The following is a 24,151-nucleotide window of genomic DNA, read 5'->3' on the forward strand; positions in this document are numbered from 1 at the left end:
TACAAAGAGGGGCAGCTCCTTGCTATTTACACAGCTATCCTCTCCAGTTCCTGCTTGGATGCTTCATGAAGTAGGTCAACAGGCTGCACTAATTCAGAGACCATTGGTCTTTATATATGCCACTACCACTGCTCAAACTAACTGCCAGGTTGTTTTGTTGCTGCGCTTCAAGCACAGCAAAGCTGTACCAATGGAAATGCATTCTCTTGCTGGTGTGATTTATTTACTACGGGGGCCTACAGGAAAGTTGGGGAGGGACTTTTTATAAGGGCAGATGAAACAGGATGAGGGGGAAATTGCTTTAAACTGGAAGAGGGTAGATTTAGACTAGATATTAGGCAGAAATTCTTTACTGTGAGAGCGGTGAGACACTGGAACAGGTGGTTCGGAGAGGCTGTGGATGCCCCCTCCCTGGAAGCATTCAAGGCCAGGCTGGATGGGGCTTTGAGCAACCTGGTCTAGAGGGAGATGTCTCTGCCTATAGCAGGGGGGTTGGAACCAGATGATCTTAAAGGTCCCTTCCACCCCAAACCATTCTACGATTCTACAATTTATAATGTGAAGGATACATATAATTGACATAAATTCCTCCACCAGAAACTGCACATTTTCTCCAGAATCAATAAATACTCAAGACCAAGGTCAGCATTCTTGCACGTATTTGCAGGTGTAAAGAGCCACCAAGTGTGATGTATAAACAGTAAACTATTCTATGCTATGTTATATACTATAATGCAGAGCAACTCCCTGCAGGTGAGAGATGCTCATTAAAATGCAATTAATAAGCAACGTCTGTGCACTGAAGGGTATAGGAGCTGATTATTAGCAGACACAGGGTACAGAGGCTTTCAGGTGAAACATCAAGGAATGTGGGTGTGAAATAAACTAGGAGATAGATTGATTCCAGCCACACACTGTATTACAAACACGATACTCACGGGATGAATGAGACCACCACTGCCCTCAGCTGTGGTTATCTGGCCAGGAAGCACCCTCTGTTCCCCAGCACTGAGCAGCACAAATCCCATTGTGCTGGCAGGAGTGTTGGGCTCACTGCTGCTGGCTGTTGTGGAGTCAGCTGGAGGACACAAGCCAGCTCCCCTGTGGTTTATATGGCAATCGATCTTCTTCCAGTCTTCTCTGGAGGTGCAATTCGGAAGATCACGGTTGTCAGATTTGCCCAGGGTATTATCAGCACAACTGCCTTTCTGTGCTGAAAGGCTTTATACAACCACAAGTCCTCCTGGGCTTTTGTCACTTCTCACGACCATACCTGCACTGACATCCCATCTCACTGTACCACGCTTCACCTTTCGGAGCTGCTGCTAGTTATTAAAATGCTACATCAGCAAACCCAGCTTGTGAGCTGGATTGTAAGAAGCTGGTTAAAGAAACACTAATTTTAAGAAAAGCTCTGACCTTCCCAGACTGTGAAATCCACATGGAGGGTGGAGAAAGGTGAAATTCTGCAAACAAACTCCTGTCATCGCTTCATCTTGCTAGCATAGTGTGTGTTAAATGCTAGCAGAACAAACCACATTTTTCCACATCAAGTAAAAGTAACAAAGGAAAATGTTTATCAGTCTCACATAATGACAGAGCAATCGTATTTAGAAGTATGGATTTGAGTGAAATAAACGCTCCTTGTTTATCACCAATGGCTGCAATTATGTTGTCAAGTGATAGACGAGTGTTTTGATTTCCCCTTCCTGCTGTCTTTTTACCTTCAGCTTATATTGTATGCTTGCCACTGTTTATTCATGTACTGTTACAGAACCATCGAGAGGGGTTATTAATCAAGAGTATTTATTTTTCAAAGCAGTCATGCCACACAGTCATGGATACAGCTGATGCTTAACCCTATAGACTCCTCCAAAGCAGTGTCAATGATGCTAAAAGCATCCCCCTTCCCCTCCCCCTCCTCCCACCCCAACAAGCAGTAGCAACGTGCTCCTGGACATGAGGCTTGGCACTAAACCAACAGTCCTTTTGGTCACAAATGGGTACAGAAAACAGGCTAAGGATGAAATAAATGCTTGCAGTCTGCCTTTGTCCCTCGGCCTGGGCACAGCTGAATCCCCAAGGTGCACACTGGTGTATAGGATTGTTTTGCCAGGATATTGAAGAGTTGCTGCACAGCAGGCTTCCTACTAAGATGGCAAGAAAGTAGAGGAGTCAGTAGATCTACTCACAGTCACCATCTTAAAAACTCATGGTCTTTTTTTCTTTGTGACATGTTCTGCTCCTTCTTTAATAGTCTACAGGTAATATGGACAAAGAGTCTTTATTTTGTGATTCTGCAACTGCCTGAGTACATTTCCTGACAGTGCAGAACTAGGAGAAGTAGGAGAAAGCATATCTCTGCGTCACGATCTCCTACACTGACAGTCCAGGGCCATTATAAGGAAAAACAAACCAATAAACAAGAAGTAATTACATTCCAACTGAATGACACCCTGGAGACTTACTAAGCAGCTCCCAGGAGTAGCTCCAGGGCTTTGACTCCCACCCCGTGCAAGTAGCTCCTCATCACCTGCCTCTAGAAGCAGCAGTGCAAGTCCAGCCCAACAGTGTCCTGCACAATACATACTGCTCTCCTATGCTTGCTATGCTGTTTCCATACAGACATGAAATGATACAGGGTTGCGTGCACCAGAATTACCTTGTAAACCAGTGCAGGACACAAGCTAGGCAATTGGAAATGTCCTGATCTATGTGTGTTTGACAGCAAGTATTGAAATGCTGCAAGTTCTAAACTCTGCTGCATTATCAGGAGATGGATGAACATCTCTTCAGGAAATGGCAGCTATCCTGTACATGTGACAGACTGCACTCACTGCTAGCACTGCAGCCAAAACACCGCATACTGCTGCTTGTTTGCTACAGTGTATGGGTTATTGCATTGCATGTGCTGTGAGATGCCTGCACTCGCAGAGCGAACGCTACCAAAGAGAAGGAGAAGCAGAAGGGCAGTGCTGTTATTCACCATGCTGATTCAATCAGATATTTGATTTTAAATTTGCCTGAATCCAACTAAGAGAATAGGCCACAATGTAGATATTTACCTCATCACATTTTCTTACCGTGGTCTCCAATGATCTCTCTCAGACTACTTCAGTGCTGTAGCTATATAAAGCTTCTTTTAAGTTAGCATGGGATTTCTTCAAGCTATTACAAAAAAATCCAAAATAACCTCAGGGACTGACAGAGATTGCATACAGACAAGAACATCCCTTTTAAATTGGTATCTGTAAGGATTTTCTTTAAGGTATGTGACATCTTGCGATGAAGCTACAAAGGTGAACAGACAGAAAAGAACAGACTACTAAAATATTAATAGTAGCTCAAGAGATGTAAATTCTTTAACTACTGTAGGGCTACTACAATTTACAGCGTCCAGAAGACCAGACTTAGAAAATCACATGAAGAATAAAAGGAGTGTACAAAAGTCCACTATTAAAAGGTGGAAAAATGATCATTAGCATAAAGAGAAATCCTTCACATTTGGCCTGTTTTATGAAAGCTCTCCTGTAACACCACAAGAATCCAAGGCGGAGACAACCATAGATGATACATTGATGTGACTCCGGAGAACATGCAAGGGAGCCTCTGTGGAAAAGCTGCCAGTGAAGGTGGCCAACAGGTGGCCTCTGCAGTCTTAGTGATTCTTTGTTACAGAGCATTTCCCACCTGAATATCTCCTTGCCATACACACTGTCAGTGCTGCTTGAAGAGACAGACAGTAGTTGACATGATTCCTCTTATAGGAAATTTGTTGGATATCTGCAATTCAACGCAGAACAATGTTAATGTGAAAGGAAAGAGCTCTGTTGAAAGGAAGGAAATGAAACAAGCCCAATGCTGCTACAGATAGACGTACTTTCCCTTTTTATTCAGAGCTGTTCTTTACTAAATTGGATTTGCATCTGATTTATTCTCCCCCTCAGATGCTAAAGCACATCTGAAAGTGGTTTTTTTTTGACTGATCAGAGTTGGCCAGATTAGTTTCACAGAGGACAAACACAGAGTTTGGTAGTATTCAGAAGATCAAACTAAAGCCATCTTCAACAGTTTCCAGCAATCTATAAGGTTTCACAGTCTGTGGCACAGGACAAAGGATCACCGAAGACAAACAGGTGATAAGCTTTGCAACCTGCCCCTCACACTCACCTGCTGATCTATCAATAGTCACCAAGTTTTTACCTGACCAAAACAGCAATATATGAAATGTCCGGGGTCAGTTGGTCGGATTGCAATTCATTTGGTTTACTTTCATACAGCATTGCAAAGTTCATGATAATAACAAAATTCGGCGTTTTCAAAGGTGTCAAAAACATTACGCATATGTGACCGACGGATCTGTGAACTGGAACATGTCCTCGTCATACAAGTCTTCTGGGAGCTTTTCATCTCCATCAGCAAAAAACGTGGGGAAAGGAGGGTTTTTATTGCAGTCTTTGTGACTACGCAGTTTTGTATCTCTGACCTAAAAGCACGGGAGGAAAACGAAGGTTAATAAATCTTACGGAAGACTTTCAGACAGCAAGGCACAAGAAATAAAGGAAATCATCTAGCACAAGTAAACAGAAACAGCAGCATTCACATTATACTTGCTTATCTGAAGGATTCTGTATACAATCACCAGTTATTTTTAATATCAACTTATAACCTAGTCACTGATGAGTTAAAAAAAGCACAAGTAGAAAACACAGCCTCGCCACCACAGCAAAGCAAACAAAGCAAAACAAAACCAAAGGAGAATTTACTATCACTTGTACCAAACTGACAGAATCAATACCCACTCTTGTGAATTCATTATTTGGTATTTTAAAAGGTTATTAATGTTAAGTGAAGGTAAGCAGGACTTGTTGAACTGTGTTATATCCCACACAGCTTTCCTACATGACATAGCAAGTTATATGATGCAGTGTAATCGCCCTCTTCAACAGCCAAGACGTGCTTTTGTATTTACGATGCAGTTCCGGCAGCTGATTTTGCACAGATACACATGTGTGCTGGAAGTGCTCCCTCTGGCTACTGCAGAGCTGCTCAGTGACTGCAGATTAACTATGTAGACCTCTTCCCCTAAGAATCAGTTCCTGTGTTTGTGGAACAGGAGCCCTTAAGAAAGTTAGTTTTCACGAACTGCAGTGCCAAACAGAAATCCCTTCCCTTTACTGACCTCCGTATGTGGAGAAAAGGTTTAAAACCTAACCCCAAAAAACTCCCATCTCTGAAGAAAATTAGTAGTTAGAATTATCAGCAGAAGGCAGCTCGTCTGCGGTGGAAGATAGAGGAGCGGTATCTCTGAAGAAAAAAGAACTACAAACTTTCAAATAATGAAATTTCATTTATAATAAAATGCTCCACTTCTGTATCATTACATACGCTCTTCCTCCTGGAGCTGCAATAATCTCTTTTCAGGCACTAAATTCAATTGGATTAAAGAAAGGTACAACAAGATTAAATTTTAGCATAGTGAAGATAAGCTCTTTCCCCTGCTCATCCCCATCTCTTTTTTCTTCGGTGGGCTTAAGAGCAGGAAGCTTGTTCTTATTTGGCTGGAAACAGCTTCAAATAAGAGAACTGTGATTTACAGCAGAAATTAAATAAAACAATTTTATGCCTGCTGACAGCTCTGTTTTGACAGCCTCGTATTTACCAGATTCATATCAGCTATTACTTGAGCCGTAGCCAAAGTCCACGAGGATTCCTGCAGATGAAATGCGCAAAAGGTCTGACTTAAAACTTCAGCTCCTGGAAAACTGCTATTTATTATTTTTTTTTGCCCAACGAAGTTCCAACAGTTTTCTAAGTGTGGGTTTGATAAACAGAAGAAAATATTTTGCTGAGAATAAGGGGAAGAAAGGCTTAATGCACTGTGTTGGTTAGGATGCCTACTTAGATCATTCCTCTTTTACCAGACACCACCTATTTGCTGCCAAACACGACTACTGAAGTACCTGGGGCAGACAGGAGTTCACACCCACATGCAATAAAACAGGTGGAGGTCAAAGCCCGAAGACCTTTGTGGCAACAGTTCCATCTACAGAGTTCATAGGAAACACAACCCCACATCTGAACTGCTGCAGCCAAGAAGTCATCTTTCCCATTCAATATGCTGCTGCTATTTCTTTTACGATATAAACACCTTTCAGTATCTTATCCAGTTACTATTTTTCCCTTACCCTTCCCTCTCCTCCTCCGTAATGCCACAGCACATCACAAGGCTTCTTTGCTACCTCTCTCCCGAAGGCAGCAAAAATATACATAGTCTCTACAACTATTATGGTTTATTAGGAAGATAAAAATAATTATTTCTGATACCCTATTTACTTCTGCTGCATCTTATTAGAGTACTTTCCATGTCTATTCTTTTGCTATTTTGGATTATTCTCATTACAAAATAGATACATGGTGTTAGAGACAGGTGAGGTCATCAGAGGTTGTGTTGGACACCTAAAAAGCGAAAGGAATTTAAATGTTTGTTTTTCACTTGTTCCTTTTTTCTTGAAGCAAATCAGAAGAGTAAGATGTCTGTTCTTAACTGAAGGTAAACAAAACGTTCTAATCTTTGTCCTACATCAGTTTACCTACATAAATGTAAGATCTCTGTTCAACCTCAATGCTGTGTATTTTACGTATTGATGTCAAGTGGCAGATAGTGGCTTTTTTGTGATAAAGAGAATACTTCAAGTCTTAAGATTCTTACGGGATATTTTCAGCAGACCATCGTACAGTAATATTTCATTTTACCCCTTCTAAACTCATCAGAATCTTGACAGATCCCAGAAGCTTGAACCACGGCTGGCATTAAAATTCTTTTCTTCCAATCTGCTCTGTATTTTGATTGCTGTAACTGATACAGCGTGTTTTTAGACCGGCAAAAAATGCTGCTCCTTTTTCATCTTTTCCTACGTCCACTGCTTTCAAGTGCAAGTAAAGCATTAGGTGAAATATCCTGAAGCATCATATTAAAGCATCAATATCAGACTGAATCAATGTCCCTCTTTCTCTCTTCCAACTTCCACAAGTTCTTCGGAAGGTATTATTATTCTTATCAAAAGAGTAATTCAAATTCACTTTACACCTGAAAATTCCAATTAGCATCTTGGAACACGGTACAGTTTTTATCTATATTCTCTACAGAATTACTGGATGACTTGCTTTGTGTTTATGAATAATGCAGCATGTCAGATTTTCTGTGCATAATAGCTTGGATTTCTGCACGATTATTTCACAACAATATGAGGAAGCTAAACAGAATGTATCAGCAGTTACATTTGTTTCTGTAAATACTGTCTTTTAAGTGACCCAGCTCAGCTTTTCCAGTTAGCCATGTAATGTTCTGAGAGCAGCACTAATAAAGGGAAAAATAATAGCACATCTTTCACCTTATTCCTCAGAGTCACAACCCCACTGCAAAACAATGCTTTATAACAAAGAGTCCAAATGTGTATCAAGTAACATTTCACCTCCTTCCTCCACAGAGCCCACACGATATTTTCTACATTCTGCACTGAAACTGCTGTATAAGCAATTGCTCTGGTAATCTCTTACAAAAAGGCAGTAGGCTCCAACAGATTTGCTATCATTTACAAACAATTAACATACAAACCTCTCTCATAACTGCCTGCAGGCCCTACAAAATAACATCTACGATTCAAAACCTTAGGTGTGTCATCATTAAACCTTTAAGAAGCACTCTTCTACAGGCTTTCAGGCTACATAAATCCAATGCATTCATGAGCGATAGTACTGATCTCTTTCTGCTCTCTTCCTCTGGGTAAGAAACAATAAGGGGGAAAGAATGGGGAAAACTGGGAATCCCATGATATCTGGGTAAGTGTTAGTGCCCCGTTATTAAAATTGAGTGGATCTAGCTTTTACTCACAGATGGAGCTGTACTCAGTGTCCAAATAGCTATTATGATCCATATAAGCATTCACTCTATAACTCAAAATAACATAACCACTTGGTTTGCTTAAATACTGTTAATGGTACTGTATATTCTATTGCATATTATTGTATATCCTATTCTACAGGTAGGTAAAATACATAGTAGCATAAAATGCACTGCAGTATATTTTATGCTCTTTTTTTTTCTTATTGAGAAAAGCTCTAGAGAAAGTTGAAATTGGACTTGGTCGTGATTTTGTCACTGTATCTTTATAACAGTAATGGAGCTTACAGACACTTAAACTGCAGATATGCACGTCCCATACAGAGTCAGCAGAATGGGTAGTATAAACAAGCACAAATTCAGCAGCCTATCAACATGAAGTAATATGGTCTTAAGCAGGCATTAAAACTTGATGCTGAAGTCACAACTCACACTGGCAGTTTAACAGGGCTTCAGGCCGTGACAGCAACCACAGCCAAGAATGCAAACTGTTTGCCAGACAGGAAAACGTGTTTCAATATACAGAACATTAGAAGTAATCTCCTCAGGTGTCATAAGTTACCTAGCTCAGCCTCTATACTATTTTCACAGTTAGAGGAGAAAACACATTTCAAGAACTATAACCATTTCTGACCTGCCTCATTTGGCCTTACACAAAATCCCCACACCAATCTATCATGGTCCAGGATAGGGAAGGTGAAAGAGGAATGACACTGTTCCTACAGCTCCTCAATTTGAGCACAGCACACCCAACTTGGGTGTCAGCAATACTGGCAAGTGAGATGCAAAATAAGTAGGATACAAACTTCTACAGACTTCTGTTAAAGAGAAAAATGTAAGAAGCATTAGGGGAAGACTGAGAAGTTGTTTCTTAGCTCAAACGCAGTACTACACTAAAGCAATGATATGCTTCAAGTTTAATTCTACCTTGCAAAAATCAACATAGTGATTGGCACTGAACATACAAAGAAAACTAAGTGTCTTAAAAATTGGTAACATATAATACATCATAAAATCTGAACTATAGCATTCACTACTATAACATACACTATTACAACATCCCCTCTGTTAGAAAAGCAGACAGTTAATAAAGAGATTAGTCTTAAGCTTTTCTCTTGAACAAGGGAATAGAGAACTTTCTGCTAATGTACATGGGAGAAAAAAAATCCAATCAAGCACTGTTAGCTTCCAGTAAAACAAAACCAAGCAACCAGCAAACCCAACCAATGAACCAATCAAAAGAAACCAACCTGACTCAACTAAGTCTATTAGCTTTATTTCCCCCAGAGGATCTGTACCACAGTAGTTAGCTCTAGGTCCTATAACCTAAGAAGATACAGCAAGACTAACAGCTATTACCTGAGGTAGGTTATCAGTAGGCACAACGCAGTAATGTACTAATGCTCATTCTGCAACACCACACTATGAACAAAATATTCCACACGCACTACAGCGCTGTTATTTTTTCTTAACTTTATTAGACCTTGTCATTGAGAAGGAAACCCATGCTGAAGTAAGCTTTGTTGATTGCTTTTCCAGTTGGCTAGAAACATTACTTGTGTCAGTTCTTTAACTTCATGGTTCAGCATGCAATATCAAATGAAAACTACGTTAATTAAACCAGGAATCCACTGATCCTCATATTCTGCACCTTTTGCACTTGAAAAAAATCGAAGTGCTTCATCTCCATCTGCTGATGCACTAAGTTTCCAAAAATATGTAACATAAAATAAATATATACTTTAAGGTGCACCGTGATTTTAATGGTTACCAAGCAACAAAAAGTGGATACTGAACAAAAAATGCTTTCCTCTTTGATGCACACAGAGTATTATGTGACATTCCACTTCTTGAGCTCAAAGACAGACGGTTTCACGTCCCCTAGATGTTAGTCCTACCTAATTACAGACAGGTATTTAGTCCAACTAACAGTTACAATGAAAGCTAACATCCTATGATTTCTCTCCTCAGCTACAAATAGCTTTGCATCAATGTAAAGAAAGTCCGTATGTAAACAAAGCAAACAACTAACACAGAAGGAATGCTCAAAACAAACTAAACCCCACCACAAATGAGTACTGTACCTTCATCTCAAAACAGATTTAAAAATAAAAAAAACATGAATGTCTGAGTTTGTAGCATTTTGGCCAAGTTCCTCAATGTCCTTCTTGCAGTGAGGGGCCCAGAACAGAGGTGAGCACCTCTGCCAGTTCCCTTGGCACCCATGGGTGGGCCTCATCCAGCCCCATAGTCTTGTAATAGTCTAGTTGGAGCAGGAGGCTGCTGTTTCATTCTGAATTACTGGGGGAATTATTTTTCCCCCATCCCCTCAGGGGGCTGAGTACCCTGAGAATAACTGTTCAGACCATTAAAGACAGATTGAATTGGGCATTGAGTACCTCAGCCTCTTCCTCATCTTTTATGGCAATAATAGTTAATAACGTGGAAATCACTTGAAAAAAACTATGAAGCCATCTTTACTTTTGATATTAGGATAAAGTTCCGATCATTATCTATGGTGAGTGAGCTGAACAGAAGCTGCAACTAGAAATGGCAAGCACTTAGCTATTAATGCAGCAGACTGCCCTGACAATCAAAGTCCATTATCCTCTTCACATTACAGATGTCAACACAGTTGTTTACTGGATGTGCTCAGATGGCTTGGCCCAGCGGTCTCCTGTCAACAAGTTTGTTGAAAATGGCAGTACTGCTGCCTCAAGCATTTTTTTGTAAGCTAACAGCAGGACTGCTTTCAGAACAAAAACAGAAAAGCCGGGCTGGTAAAGGGGATATATTCCAGCCTAAGCAAGAGTAATGTCTTAGCAAAGAAAAACTGAAGTTGAAACAAGAAGGTGGAAGAGATTCATCATGAAAGAAAGCACATTTCCAGCAAGTTCTTCTCCAAACAGAAATGCGTAGTGCCTGATCAACAAGGTAGCTTTAATTTTAATGAGAGCTTCTTGGCATACATAAAAATGTGTTAAAGCAAACACAAAGTTTGCTTGAAAAAGTTTATATTACAGATGTTTAATAAGTGTTTCTTTTCTTAACTTACTTAAGCCTGAAAAACGAAGAACCTACTAAGTCTAGTTAGAATAAAAGTCTTTAGTACAAATAAGAACTGTATTCAAAGTCTCAATGGCTTCATAAAACAGATCTTGCAGGTAAGAGATCTGAGATGGGTACACTCATTTGCCACTGGACCATTTAAGTTTGGATGGATTTTAACAGCATTATGAGGATGCACATCTTTTTGCAACAATTAGTCCTTGCTTCAGAGTACTATTAAGATCAAGTAATAAGGACAGGGCATCAAAAGTTAATTGTTTTTTCAGCTACATTACATTGCTCATACACATACATGATTTAAAAATATGATCTGACAACAAATTTACACTTAATTAAGCCTCAGGCTAATGTAAAGCTATCTATCAGTTTCAAGCCTCAGGCTGAACAAACATACTTAGAACACAGTTGAAGACCAGGTCATTCATTCTGATAAACCAGTGAAAAGCCAATAAAAGTATAGCCTCAATTCTACATCACCTATGTAATGCACAGGGATTTTGCAGAAAAGTTGCCCTGGAAAACTTATTCTCCTTAATGTGTTTGCCCATTTTATCTTCAAAATCTTAGGGGAGAAATGTGTAATGTCATTATCCAGGCCTGGAGCACATATGACAATCAAAGCAATTCATACATGCCTCGCTCAGAAAAAGGGCCTGCTTTCCAAGGAAACAAACACAAAAAACCCCCTTCGTTTTGCTGTAGAACACCTATACTGAAGCTAGCTCTACTGTACCTAATGCCCAGCCAATGTGGACTTCTGCTCCACAACCAGGCAACACACACCAGAAACTGAATGTTCATGGTAAAAATAGTCTAGGAAAATAATAAACTTGTTCAATACCTGAAGTGTGAGAGCCATAGTGGTGAAACTGGTCTGTTTTCAGTAGTGTGTGGGGACAGGACTAGGGGCAATGGGCTGAAACTTCAGCATAGGAAGTTCCGCACGAATGTGCGCAAGAACGTCTTTACGGTGAGGGTGACGGAGCACTGGAACAGGCTGCCCAGGGAGGTGGTGGAGTCTCCTTCTCTGGAGATATTCAAGACCCACCTGGACGCCTACCTGTGCGACGTGGTGTAGGGAGCCTGCTTTGGCAGGGGGGTTGGACTCGATGATCTCTGGAGGTCCCTTCCAACCCCTACAATTCTGTGATTCTGTGAACTCTGTAGCTTCTCAAGAGATCACTTAAAGGAAGACCATTTAAATCCTTACAGTACTTAATCCTTACAGAGGATTTTAAACTGTATTTGTTGTACATATACCTGTGTATCTGATGATCTTCACAACCAACATTACTAAAGATATCTGATATCAACATGTGAAGCTGGAAAAGAAACAACTTACAAGGAATCTGTTTGCAAATGTGTGGAATATACTTAACAGGAAGAGAAATCTATTTTGGAAAAAAAAAAAAAGTAACCTTCAAAAGTGTTTGCCTTGCTTTGATGTAAATTATTTACATTGTAAAAACAGACTTCTCACTGTTTCAGTTTCTCTTAAACAATCTTAAATTGCTCTCCATAAAATCTGCAATTAACAATTAATTCTGGAAGGTGTCACAGATACGTTTACACTGATTGCAAAGGGAACTCATATTGTTATTGAGAACTCAACCTGTCTCAGTTACTTCTTAGAAAGCTGAGTGCTGCCGTGTATGTGAATGCCTTGAATAATTTTTAAGGCAGTGCTTGCTGCATTTCTGTATTCTGTTCACGAAAACAGCCCCTAAATAACATTTGGAGATCTCTCTAACACACTATTGCCTCAGATGAGAAGAGGATGCACCTAGCCCTGAGACACTTACTGCAGAATTCCAGTAACTGCTTGCTTATCACATCCTACACGGATACACAGCCCTACTGCAAACCTAAGAATGAACTTTTTAAGCAGCCATCCACTGCTCCTATTAACCAGTTTCAGAGAGCTGATCCTACTTGCTTTAATTCAATAGTACAAGACTGAACTCTAAAGAAATGATGACTGCATTCAAACATGCTTCCTTTTTTTTTTCTTTCCTGTTTTAATAAGAGAACAGAAGAGAGCTCAGCAGCCACTAACACCAGAAAGTTGAAACTAGCTCACATACCTTCACCAGACAATTCGTGTGACCTGGAACAGAGCCGTGTACATAAATAATATCATGTTTCGTGTTGATCCTCCATACCTAGGAGACAAAGAAACCACAACATTTCTGAACTCCTTTTATTCCTGCTTTACAAATGGTAGCTGAGCAAAGCACAAACTGGAGGTGGTATTCTGAGGAAGAACAGTCTGCAGAGACCTTCATGTGCCACAACATTCAGTCATATGCTATTTGCATATGCTCTCACTACAGTGAGAGTGGGGCAGGTCTCTTCTCACTCGTGACATGTGACAGGACGAGGGGAAATGGCCTCAAGTTGCACCAGGGCAAGTTTAGGTTGGATATTAGGAAGAACTTCTTTACAGAAAGGGTGGTTAGGTACTGGAATGGGCTCCCCAGGGAGGTGGTTGAATCGCCATCCCTGTATGTGTTTAAGAGCCGTTTGGATGTGGTACTCAGGGATATGATTTAGCAGAGGTTTGTTGTTGGAGATAGGCTACTGTAGTTGGACTTGATGATCTTCAAGGTCTTTTCCAATCTGAGTAATTCTATGATTCTATGATTCTATGAGAGCATCTCTAAATGAAGTTGGAGTGCACAGCCTTCTAATGCAGGAGTCTGTTAAACAGTTTTAAGAGGCTTACAGTCAGGCAGGTAAAGGCAGCCCAACTGAAACTCCCAAGTCTCTTTTCCCCCCCTAACAGTAAGAGCTGTTGTAAAACTCCTGTGTGACAAATGAAGACAAATATGTTCATGCGAACGTTATTGCAACCATTTGTCAGTTTCTAAATTCCACAAAGTGCTCAACTGAACAAGCGTGTTTCCAGTTATGAATCATTAGTTTTAGTTAGAAGGCAGCAGCTCACTTTGTCGCAGCCTAGAGGCTAATATGCTTTTTGTGCAAACCGCAGAGGTTGCTGGCAGACAGAGAACAGTAGGTGTATCAGAATTTGAACAAATGGAATAGACATGAAAATATTCACTGAAGGTCACCAGAAGCCTGATGCTATTTCTACTGCAAAGGCAGAGGTCTGAAGACACAGTGCAAAACAAGAGCTGTGAAAGAATCATCTGAAATCACAGTCCCCAAGGACCATATACATGTAAATGAAATTCAGACATCTCTGTAAGACAAAAAAAACCCAGGAGCACACGTTTGCTGCTATTGCCTTTTAAACAAACTTACTGCTAGCATAAATGGCAGACAGTACACTGTGACATATAGCTAAATACATTTGCTTGGCAATGCAACCACCTTATTCACATTATAGTACAGTCAGACTTACCTTTAATCCACAAGATGTCCTATAGATGTTACCCATTTTACCAGGCATTTTCTTTCCAGGGAAAACTCTGGAAACTTTCTAGATAAAAACAGACCTCAAAATTACATAATTGCAAGAGGTATTCCTAGAAACTTCAGAGTAGCAGCAAGGGAAATAGGCTGGTATTTACAACATTGAAAACATGTAATATTGATAAGCACTTAAAATGCTAATCCTTACTTGCTGGATGCTAAGTATTACTTTGTGTGTTTTCTGAAATAGTTGACCTCAACCAAAAAAACCACTATAAATAATACTGCTGTAACCGCAAAAGGATTCCAGCTTTGCTTAATATACAATTGTTATAATTCAGACACAGTATTCACTCATTCTATATATTTGTTTAGTGAAAAAGAAGAAAAGGTACAGTGCTTTGAAGCTGCTGTCATCACACCACTCTCACCTATATCATAGCCAAAAGCAACTGGGAAACATTGCTATTAAAATACCTGTGGATGCCAGTAATGCTCCAGAGCAATCCTGCCTTAGAAGGTTGCCACAGTTAAGATAAAATTTAACTTCCCTCTTCACCCAATCCATGAGTTTTATAGCTAAGTACAGTGGGTTTTTTAAAGCGTGTATTTTTTTCAGAAAAGAATCTAAAACGACACTTCTTGCTGTTGCTTTATTTCTGTACCCCGCTTTTGCTTGAAGAACTGACTTAAATAATAACTTAAATAATTTTCAGTTCTATAGAATTTTCCAGGGTTTTACATCAGCTCCTGTTACATCGTATTAATAATTAATTGTCCTTATTTATTCAACTTCTAGGAAGGTCTTGATTTCAGGAAATCAACTGCAATAAAGCTCTAGAACGTAATTTTGTCCAACAAAGGGCAGGATTACAAAAATACCCGAGGTGGTCAGCAGTAGACTGGAAATTGACAAACAATTCAGGCTCAGTATTGTGACTCTGTTGGTTTTAATTCTGCAGCAAAGCTGGCTTGCAGAAAGTCCTCTTAGCTCAGCCTAAATGTTGTCCAAATGTTACAGGGACAGAATTTAAAATGTATCTGTTCCAAAGAATTTTTAAAGTAATACTGCTTACAGTTTTAAACTTGAAAGTATTTCATAGTCTGCTTAAAAATGCTATAAAGCCAAGGAAACGCTTCTGGGATGAAAGACCTCATTAAGCAGCTCCACAAACCAGTACAACTAAAAGCAATTGGGGGTTCCACAGTACAGCCATCTATTTCTGCAGTGCACAGCACAATATCTGCAGCATAAAACAAGGAGTAAAATCTTCTCTAACACAGAAATGATTTTTCGAATTCTCTGTGAAGTTTTAGGACCATTTCTCTCAGCTATAGCACAAGATACCACAATGTGCTCAGCTACCTCCCAACCGTACAGTATACTCATACTTAGATACTGTTCATTATATAGGTTTCTAAATCTCATTTGGAAAAGCAGGGGCTCTCTGCTACCACAGAGCAGATAAATCATTTCTAGCCAGTAGTTCTAAATGTACAGGAGAATGTTTACAACAGAAAGTGAGAAGGCATAAGAACCCTTACATTGGTCGATATTGCTCCAGGACGTCTGTGGGTTTTAGTTTGGCCGTGGCTGGCAGGCTGGCCTTTAAATCCCCACCTCTTCATGACACCTTGAAATCCTTTACCGATTCTGTAAAGAAGACAATAAAGAAACGAGCCCAGGTTAGACTTACAGTAAAGTTTCCAGCAACAAAAAATACTTTCAGTCAGGCTCATAAACATTTTATAAATGTTGTTTTTGTTTTTTTTACCTTCAGCAAAGCTTGGCAGATACAAGAAAATATTTTAAATATATCTGTAATCTACAGTGAACATAGACTAGTACAATACTTCAGGGTTGCTTTAGGGAGTAAGAAGGATGATGAAAGAGTCACACTACAATGATCTACAACGTTCCCTGCTGAGACTGTACATGGTATTATGATAAAATTTTAACCAATATCAACATTTGACACCCTAAAAACAAAAACCCCAAGGCAAAAGTAGCTGTATAACAAAATATACCACAGCTTAATGAAAGGCAGTGTCAAGAGAGGGAGAATATGACTGCTTGGACTATCATCAAAATAAGCCAAGGAACATTTCTTCTCCCACCTACAACAGGTTAATCTCTTGAATACAGCTTGTTTTCACTACACAGTCTGTAGTAAAAGCATTTAATGCATCCGATCTGAACTCATCTGACAAACAAGCTCTAAAACAAAGTAACAAATAAATGCATCTTCAGTGCCTCAATATTTGAGGCAAATATAACTACTGGCTCTGGCGTTCTGTTTACTGCAAGGAGAGACTCAACAGGAAAATCTGTCTCACTGTTACAGAAAAGAAAAGCAGATTACGGTGTGTGTTTATACCCACATTGTCAGTTTCCAAAAGGAAAAGTCTGTCCACAGGGTTTGTGGCCATCCCAATCATTTAATTTTTATAACAAGATGATCCAATTTACAGAAATCCTTTCTCCGCTAATGCACTTTGCAGTGCCACAGTCCTGTTAGTTGCAGCATCAGAACCTTCCAGCCAAACACAGGAAAATAAAACTGGGAATGATCACGCATACTCCATGTTGTACCTATAGACAACACTTTGTCATCCTCCCCTAATTATGGAAGTGAAGAGAAAAATAGACAAATGCTGAAAACATCAGTATTTCCAAAAGGATATTCTCTCCTCTTCCACTTGAATGCTTCTTTGTCCGGTGGTCTTCTTGCCTACAGCAATTTTTTCCTTTCAAACTATTATAGCCATGCTTTCCAAGTAAACTGCTTCTGGCATCTCTACTGGAAGATGGAATTAGTGAACTCTCCAAAGCCAAGTACAAGTGCACGACACAACAGCTGTGCACTTACCAGAGAGAGCATTCTGTGGGCCACGATTAATTCTTTAGCTGCAGAAACATTCTTGCAATTCACAGAAAAAACACAGAACCATCTAAAGCACTATTTCAAAAGAAAACACTACTGTCAACTTCAACCAAGAAGCAAAATCCCTGAAGTCACGAACCACTTTACTATTTCATTTCATTCAGATCACTTTTAAGGAATCAACAATTTTGAGCCCTGTATTCTGTACTTTCCAGTAAAATATCAAAATGCAATCCTGCTAGAAATACTTAATATTTCTAAGAGGTGACTTTTGAGAAAGTATTTATTTCATCAAGAGCAGTAAGATACCACAAGAGTTCTTAGAGTTTAATGATTTATATAATGATGCAATAGACCATGCTTATCTACTATTAGCCTTCCTTTCAGCTCTTCACACATTCAGCTGATAACAGCAAAACCTTAAGAAAATGCATAGAAATTCTGGGCAGACTGGAAAAAGAGTATACTGGTAAACCTTACATTTCTCAGGTATCTGTTGATCTGGAATATGAAAACAGACATCAATACCTGAAATACTCTAATAAACGTCAAGAAAGAGATCTCAGTTGTGAGATTGTAATTTGCTCTAACATTTAAAGCTTTACTAACTACCAACGTGCTTTATTTTCATGTTTATTCAATCATTCCTTACAGAATAGTTTCACTTCTCCTGTGTTAAAAATTGGCTGAAGGTCACTGAATTACTTAAAAACTCACTTGATCTTATAATTTTCTAACTTTAGCTTTCCACTCAACATGACCCTCAATCATCATTATGATTCAAAACAGTTTTATAAATTACATAAATGAAATAAGGTAGTTTTTAATAAACAATTTAGTAAGAAGGAACTCTAGTTTTGTTTCACTCTGGAGTTTCACATTATTTTTTTTGTTAAGAAAGAATAAGCTGTATATAACGTTCTTTAAGCACATGTCAAGATGAAAAGCAATTATATAGATTATAATTATAGATTATATAGCATATAGGTCTTCCCAGTCTTATCTTTATTTCTGAAAAAAAGCTGGAGACAGAATAAAAGCCACAGGATTACCTAAACCAAATAAAGTCTAACATTCAATAAGGAACTGCTAGGGTCTATTTAAACCCAACTAAAAAGGAGGACTGTTCAAACAGGCATTTACTAGCTTAGTCGATATTCCTTGATCACTCTAGAAAAATATCATATTTGCAACCAGAGTCCATGTTGATGAATCTGTGATCTGTTCTCGAGTGGTGATTTCTCTACTATATGCAAAGAATAAATACTATGAATAATCTTTTCATCACAAAAATATACCTGTAGTGCAAAGATCTTGCATCCTTCCAATTATATGAAATGCAAAGTGGTTTTGAAACTAGTACTTATCTTATAAAAGCAAGGAAAAGAATTTAAGAGGCATGTGTCCAAGAAACTATGCTGAAAAATCAGAGATTTATACCAGTCTACAGTTGCTTTTAACTATCTGAATTCTGCCCCAAAAGAACAATTATTTGCAATACATTGTTGTCAGCTTCCGAACAGATGCTAGCTGTCAGCTCTTAGTATCACCAATTAATTTCAGATTGCTTCGTTGCACTCTTCACCCATTTTAAAATTTACTAAGTGTGAATGAATATAGCAAGTGTCACCAGTCACATGCAAAAAAATATTACCAAACCAAAAGTGATATTTTCCTAAAGTGAATGAAACAGAAAATTCCAGCATGAGAGCACTACACCCTTTGTTAATAAGTCTTGTGACTTCATTTCCACCAAGTATTTCTTAGCGTAAGCTAGTCCAAAATCACAAGTTGATAGCATACAGTTACCACATATGAAATACAATAGGATTACCCATAAAAGATACCAATGAAACGTTAACTATCCCAGTTACTCCTCTTCTGATGATCTACATCACCACTTCATCTAAGAATGCTTCAAAAATTTTTTCTATGTAATCCTTAAATGCAAACATAGAATTCCAATTTTTAAATAAACTCAAATGTATAAGAAAAGGTGTATCTCAAAAATCTAGTATAGTTCTGCTAACTTAAGATATTTACAAAAACATTATGGTTTTGCAAAGCGGGACCTTAATCTTGACCCGTATTTCAAGCACAGTTAACATCTAGATTCTACTCTGAAAGAATCAAGTTACATGTGCGGTATCTCAGAGATGATTATCAAGACCTTACATTAATTTACAACATTTCTCACCTTATTTATATCATTGAGATTCCTTGATAAGACACTACCTGCTGTCTTGGCTTGAATCAAGGACTAAAACAATATCAGAACAAGTATGCATCAGACCTATCTTCATTAGGCTTGATAGTACATCAAGTATGTACTCTTTTGAAATACACTGAATATAGTCACTTACTTTACTTAGCTCCATTGAAGCATGATTGCTTGGGTCCCATAAAGGAACCACAGGCAACAATCATGCATACGCAAAACTTACATGAACATTAAATGAAATGAAAATAACTGCTCTGTACAGCTAGAAATAAATTAGACACAGTTTTTCTAGCCTCACCTGCTGGAAAGCAGCTGTTCAATTCAACCGCACAGTTCTTACAAAACCTCAGTTTCTAGGTCTGATAGAAGCAAAATGCGAATAACTAATGACCCAACATTCATCTGAAAGCTACCAAAATAAGGCACTGCAATTAAACCACGCTGATTTAAAGAAAAATTATTTAGATACTGTAGAGGAAAAGGACTCCAACTATTCAGTCAAATAATTTCAGACAACTACAGAGAATACTTTTAGATTCAGATGATGCTGTTAGCCTACAAAGCTTAAATAAAGCCACTAACCATGCAAGAAGTCACCACTTGCACATTAAAAAAATAATCGCCTTTGGCTTTTTCTTTGTAGTGACAAAATTTCTGATGTTTCATTAGTTTCAGAAAACATTCATGTGAAAGATGATATAGCGGCAGAAAAAAAATCTATTCCAACTCATGCTCCATCCAGCACTCAGGTTAACAGTTCAAGGCCTGGTCCCACCTCCTCACACCTCATGTTTTGGACATCTTCGTACCACACTGAGGAGCAAGCTGGGGAATGTAACCAGTCCAGTTGAAAGCCTGACCAGTGAAAAACAGATATATCACGCAGCACTTCTCCTTCATGCACCACATGGAGGCAGCAAGCTGGAGGAGCTGTGTAGAAGCAAGCACCAACTCCTCTTTGGGCGGCTATGCCAGCTCAAACACATCTAAAAAGTACAGTCCTTAACAGAATCATTTCTGGATTGCGCTATGTAATTTAAAGAATATTAGTGCTAAAAACAACTAACAGCCCACAGGAATTGTGAGGTTTACTCCCCTCTCAAATACAGTTCTCAATAATATGCATTTTTGAGACATACCTCTGAAGCAAAAGACATGCCTACTTTAAAACAACTATGAAATGTAAGGGCCAGGTTTTAAATTGCTGACGAGTACTAAGGAAAAAATTCAGCACTAACAAGACTGACAGCTCCCAGACACACTGCCTACTGTCAGCGTTTTAAAAGCTACTCACACTGCTGAGCAAATTAAGAGACTTTGTATAAAAACAAACTCCCTCCATCCCTAGCTGAGCCTTCTTGTTGCTGTGAGCGTTCTTCTTCAGAGATACAAATGAATCAAAACATTTCAAAAGATGAAATTTCCAAGGAAAGTTTAAAAGCAGATATCCCCAACGAAACAGACAAACAAACAAAGAACCTACCCTACATTTTGGTAATCAAATCGAATCAAGATACCAACCAAGTCTTTTCCAAAGCATAATACCAGCAGTTTGTTTAACATGTGATAGAGAACTAAATAAAAACAAACAAAAACCTGACTCGTGTTTAAGGACCCCATTCCTGATTTTCATCTTGTCAGAAGGAAGTATACAAAGGGACGCTGTGCTCATCTGGATGATTAGCAGTTGGTAAACATTTAAACACTGCTTATATATCCCACTATATTCTCTCCTTATTGGGGTGACACATTCTCTTTTTTTTTTAAAATACAAGTAATAATGCTATGAAAAGTAGCATTACTAGGATTATCTGCATGACTCCCGGCATTGCACGCTTCATTCCTTTATCAAATTAAAAAAACAGCATCCTGACAATCTCAAATATATGAGGTACGTGTTAATGTAAAAAAAGTATTTCTAAAAACTGTACTAGCAGTGGCAGCAATTATTGGCTTTTAAATCCGTAACTGTTTGAATCAGGGAAATGGAAGTTGCATCCTGCTGTGACTCAGCACAATATTCTTATGTAACTGCCAATATGGCTTCAGACCTCCAAGTGCCTACATCACCTCTGAAAATGAAAGTCTACAGTGTAAAGACTAATTTTAGCCTATGGACCAAACCTTCAAAGATTCCCTTCTTCTACAGAAAGGAGAAGATGCATCCCCTAGTGTGATTCTCACACAAGTCTAAAAAGTATATTCTCATCTCTATCCCAAAGTACAGCCCAAATGCTAGAGACCAGTGCTGTAATCATTCCCAGGCTAATTTGTTTACTAATCGTCAAAGCATTTCTTGCATATTTTTGTGGCATTGTGAATTCTGTATTCCTTGTATGTACAGTAGCAGAGAATGAGGGATACAGTATCCTGAAAAATGAAAACAAAACCCATCCAAGAATGGGACTAACAAACACTGGATGATGTTACACGAAACAAAGTGAAAGATCTAAATAAAAACTGGATTATACTCAAATAATTTATTTCCCTAGAATCAAGGTAATATAATGCAGAGTTCCAGAAGAGTAACTATTAATTAATTAAACTAAAAGTCAGAATGAGAGAATGGCACAGAAGGAGGCTCAAAAAAATATCAGAAATAGAAAGACTGGCACAATTAGGGAATCATACCAACAGAAAAAACATAATAAAGGAAACCCTGATACCTTCTTCAAGTTTAAGAATTTTTTCTCCTCCCTTTATACTGGGTACCCATACATCAGGATGACGTGCTGCCAGAATCAGTGGTTCAGTGGTACAAACAGTTAATTTCCAAAGCTGGATCACTCAAATAGATGAAAAATACTGACTAAAAAGATGAGATGGATTCACCGAACACAGGCTGGAACACCGTCTGTTCTGAGGTGGCTCACAAGTTCAAATGTGCACAGTGAGATAGAAATCAGTACTCTGAGGCTGCTTACCAGTATTCTCCTAAGGTGCCAAGAAGACTTCCTAAGCACTTGGAAATACCTCCACGAAAATGAAGCTCTTCTGCATTAACCAAGTGTGACATGCACTCTGCATGCATGGAATGCTCCTATTGCCGATTATGCAAGTACTTTGCTTTACAAACAAGCCATTGTCTCCCACCCGCTGCTCACTGAACACAGTTTAGGAGCTGAATTAATAATGCACCAGGTGCAAGTTTACATAAGCAAATCTGACATAGAAAAATGCTAATTCCAGCAAACTCCTTGATTCCCTGCTCTGAAAAAGGTGCCCTTATAGGTGTATTCAGTTAAGCCATATGAGAGCTGACTATTCTGCCATGTTGAAACAGTCCATTTCCCCCAAAATATGCAAATCCCTGTGAGTAGCTTCAGACATTTCTAATATGTATGTGAGACAATTACAATGGACGCCACTTCAAACAATGCCAGTTTGATGTTATCTCCGTTGCACAAAAAATTAAACATCAAATAGAAAACATTATCTTGGTGGCACAATGCAACAAAAACACTTCAGCAATGCACGAAGATGGTTGTCATTTCTCTAGAGCAGTGGCAATCGTGTACACAACAGATGAAGCATGACTAGTCCCCGGGGCAAGATGCCAGATACTCTTTTTGACACCCCCTACCACATCAATCCTAATTTGGCATTCACTGTGGTCTGAGAGGAAATCATTCCTCCCACGTTAAAGTAAAAAGATGTTAGCGGTTGCTGGCAGAGGAGATGAGCTGGAATATGAGAGAAAACAATCCACCAACTTGACAGTTCTGCTGTCCAGCTAAATGTACTCACTATCTTCTTGCTCTTCTTTCTCTCAATGTGATTGATCTCTTTGCATTGCCTCACCAAATCAAAATTAGGCAGCTTTGCTGAGAGTTGAGGCCACTTGGTACTTACTTCCTCCCACTCACACATACCACACAGGCTGCACTGTCAACCTCCAGGCCCGTACTGAGCTGGTGAGCAGCTCTTCTTGGGCTGTGTCAAGCCCTTCAGCACTCATCACACTTGTTACAGACAGCACCTGCAGAACCACAGCCCTAATGGTTGAGTTTTTTTCTGTTTACAAACCACGTCAAAATTCAGAGGCCTCAGAGGAGAAAGATAATCCAATATTTCTGACACAATGGCAGAGTAGTTGCCCATTGCAACTCTATTTCAGCTTTTGCTGAGCTGTAAATTCAAGCCAAAACAGAAGAACAAAGAATTCAACCAGGCCGTTAGAAAGATAAAGCATACATGAGAACACTGGGAACGTACGTTTTTGCAGTAACATCCACAAACTGCCCCGGTCGGAAGTGAGCAGCATACAGAGGAGTACCTGCAAAGAAGAGGAGAGACTGTTTGGAGCCAAGTGCCAAAACACTGAAACTGGTACCTGTCATTGCCATCCACATTTGACTACAGTTACAGGAAAGAGCGTTCTGTTTTTTATCCATGTATTATTTGTCCTTCTTTATCAACCTCAGTGACTGAAATAGGCACTTTCTACTTGCTACTTAAGCCCATTTCTCAGTTGCTAGCCCCATTTCAGATGACTAGGAAGGAAGGGTGGTGGCTGTACTTAAAAATGCTGTATTTGAGACACCAAAAAAAGCCCAAAGTACAGAATTAGTTAAGACACTTACAATAAACAAGCTTGGCATGCTCCCCTTGTAACAATGAGCACCTCACAAAGTAGGGGGGGTTAAAAGCTTTGCATTTTCTCCTCACCGAGTCTGGACTCAGTGTTTCTAAACC

General features: G+C 39.1%; 1 protein-coding gene across 1 annotated transcript in view; it reads right to left on the reverse strand.

Moving 5' to 3' along the window:
* Positions 1-1,781: 1,781 nt before the first annotated feature.
* Positions 1,782-24,151, reverse strand: part of MRPL3 (mitochondrial ribosomal protein L3) — a 29,312-nt gene continuing 6,942 nt past the window's right edge. The window contains exons 6-10 of the mRNA XM_072330157.1: positions 23,672-23,732; positions 15,896-16,004; positions 14,340-14,417; positions 13,057-13,134; positions 1,782-4,486 (exon numbers count right to left, since the gene is read on the reverse strand). Of these exons, the coding sequence (XP_072186258.1) occupies positions 4,337-4,486; positions 13,057-13,134; positions 14,340-14,417; positions 15,896-16,004; positions 23,672-23,732 (476 nt within the window). The 3' untranslated portion in view covers positions 1,782-4,336. The remainder of the gene's footprint in view (positions 4,487-13,056; positions 13,135-14,339; positions 14,418-15,895; positions 16,005-23,671; positions 23,733-24,151) is intronic.

The sequence above is a fragment of the Excalfactoria chinensis genome, chromosome 2 (assembly GCF_039878825.1).
Source record: "Excalfactoria chinensis isolate bCotChi1 chromosome 2, bCotChi1.hap2, whole genome shotgun sequence".
Lineage (NCBI taxonomy): Eukaryota > Metazoa > Chordata > Aves > Galliformes > Phasianidae > Excalfactoria > Excalfactoria chinensis.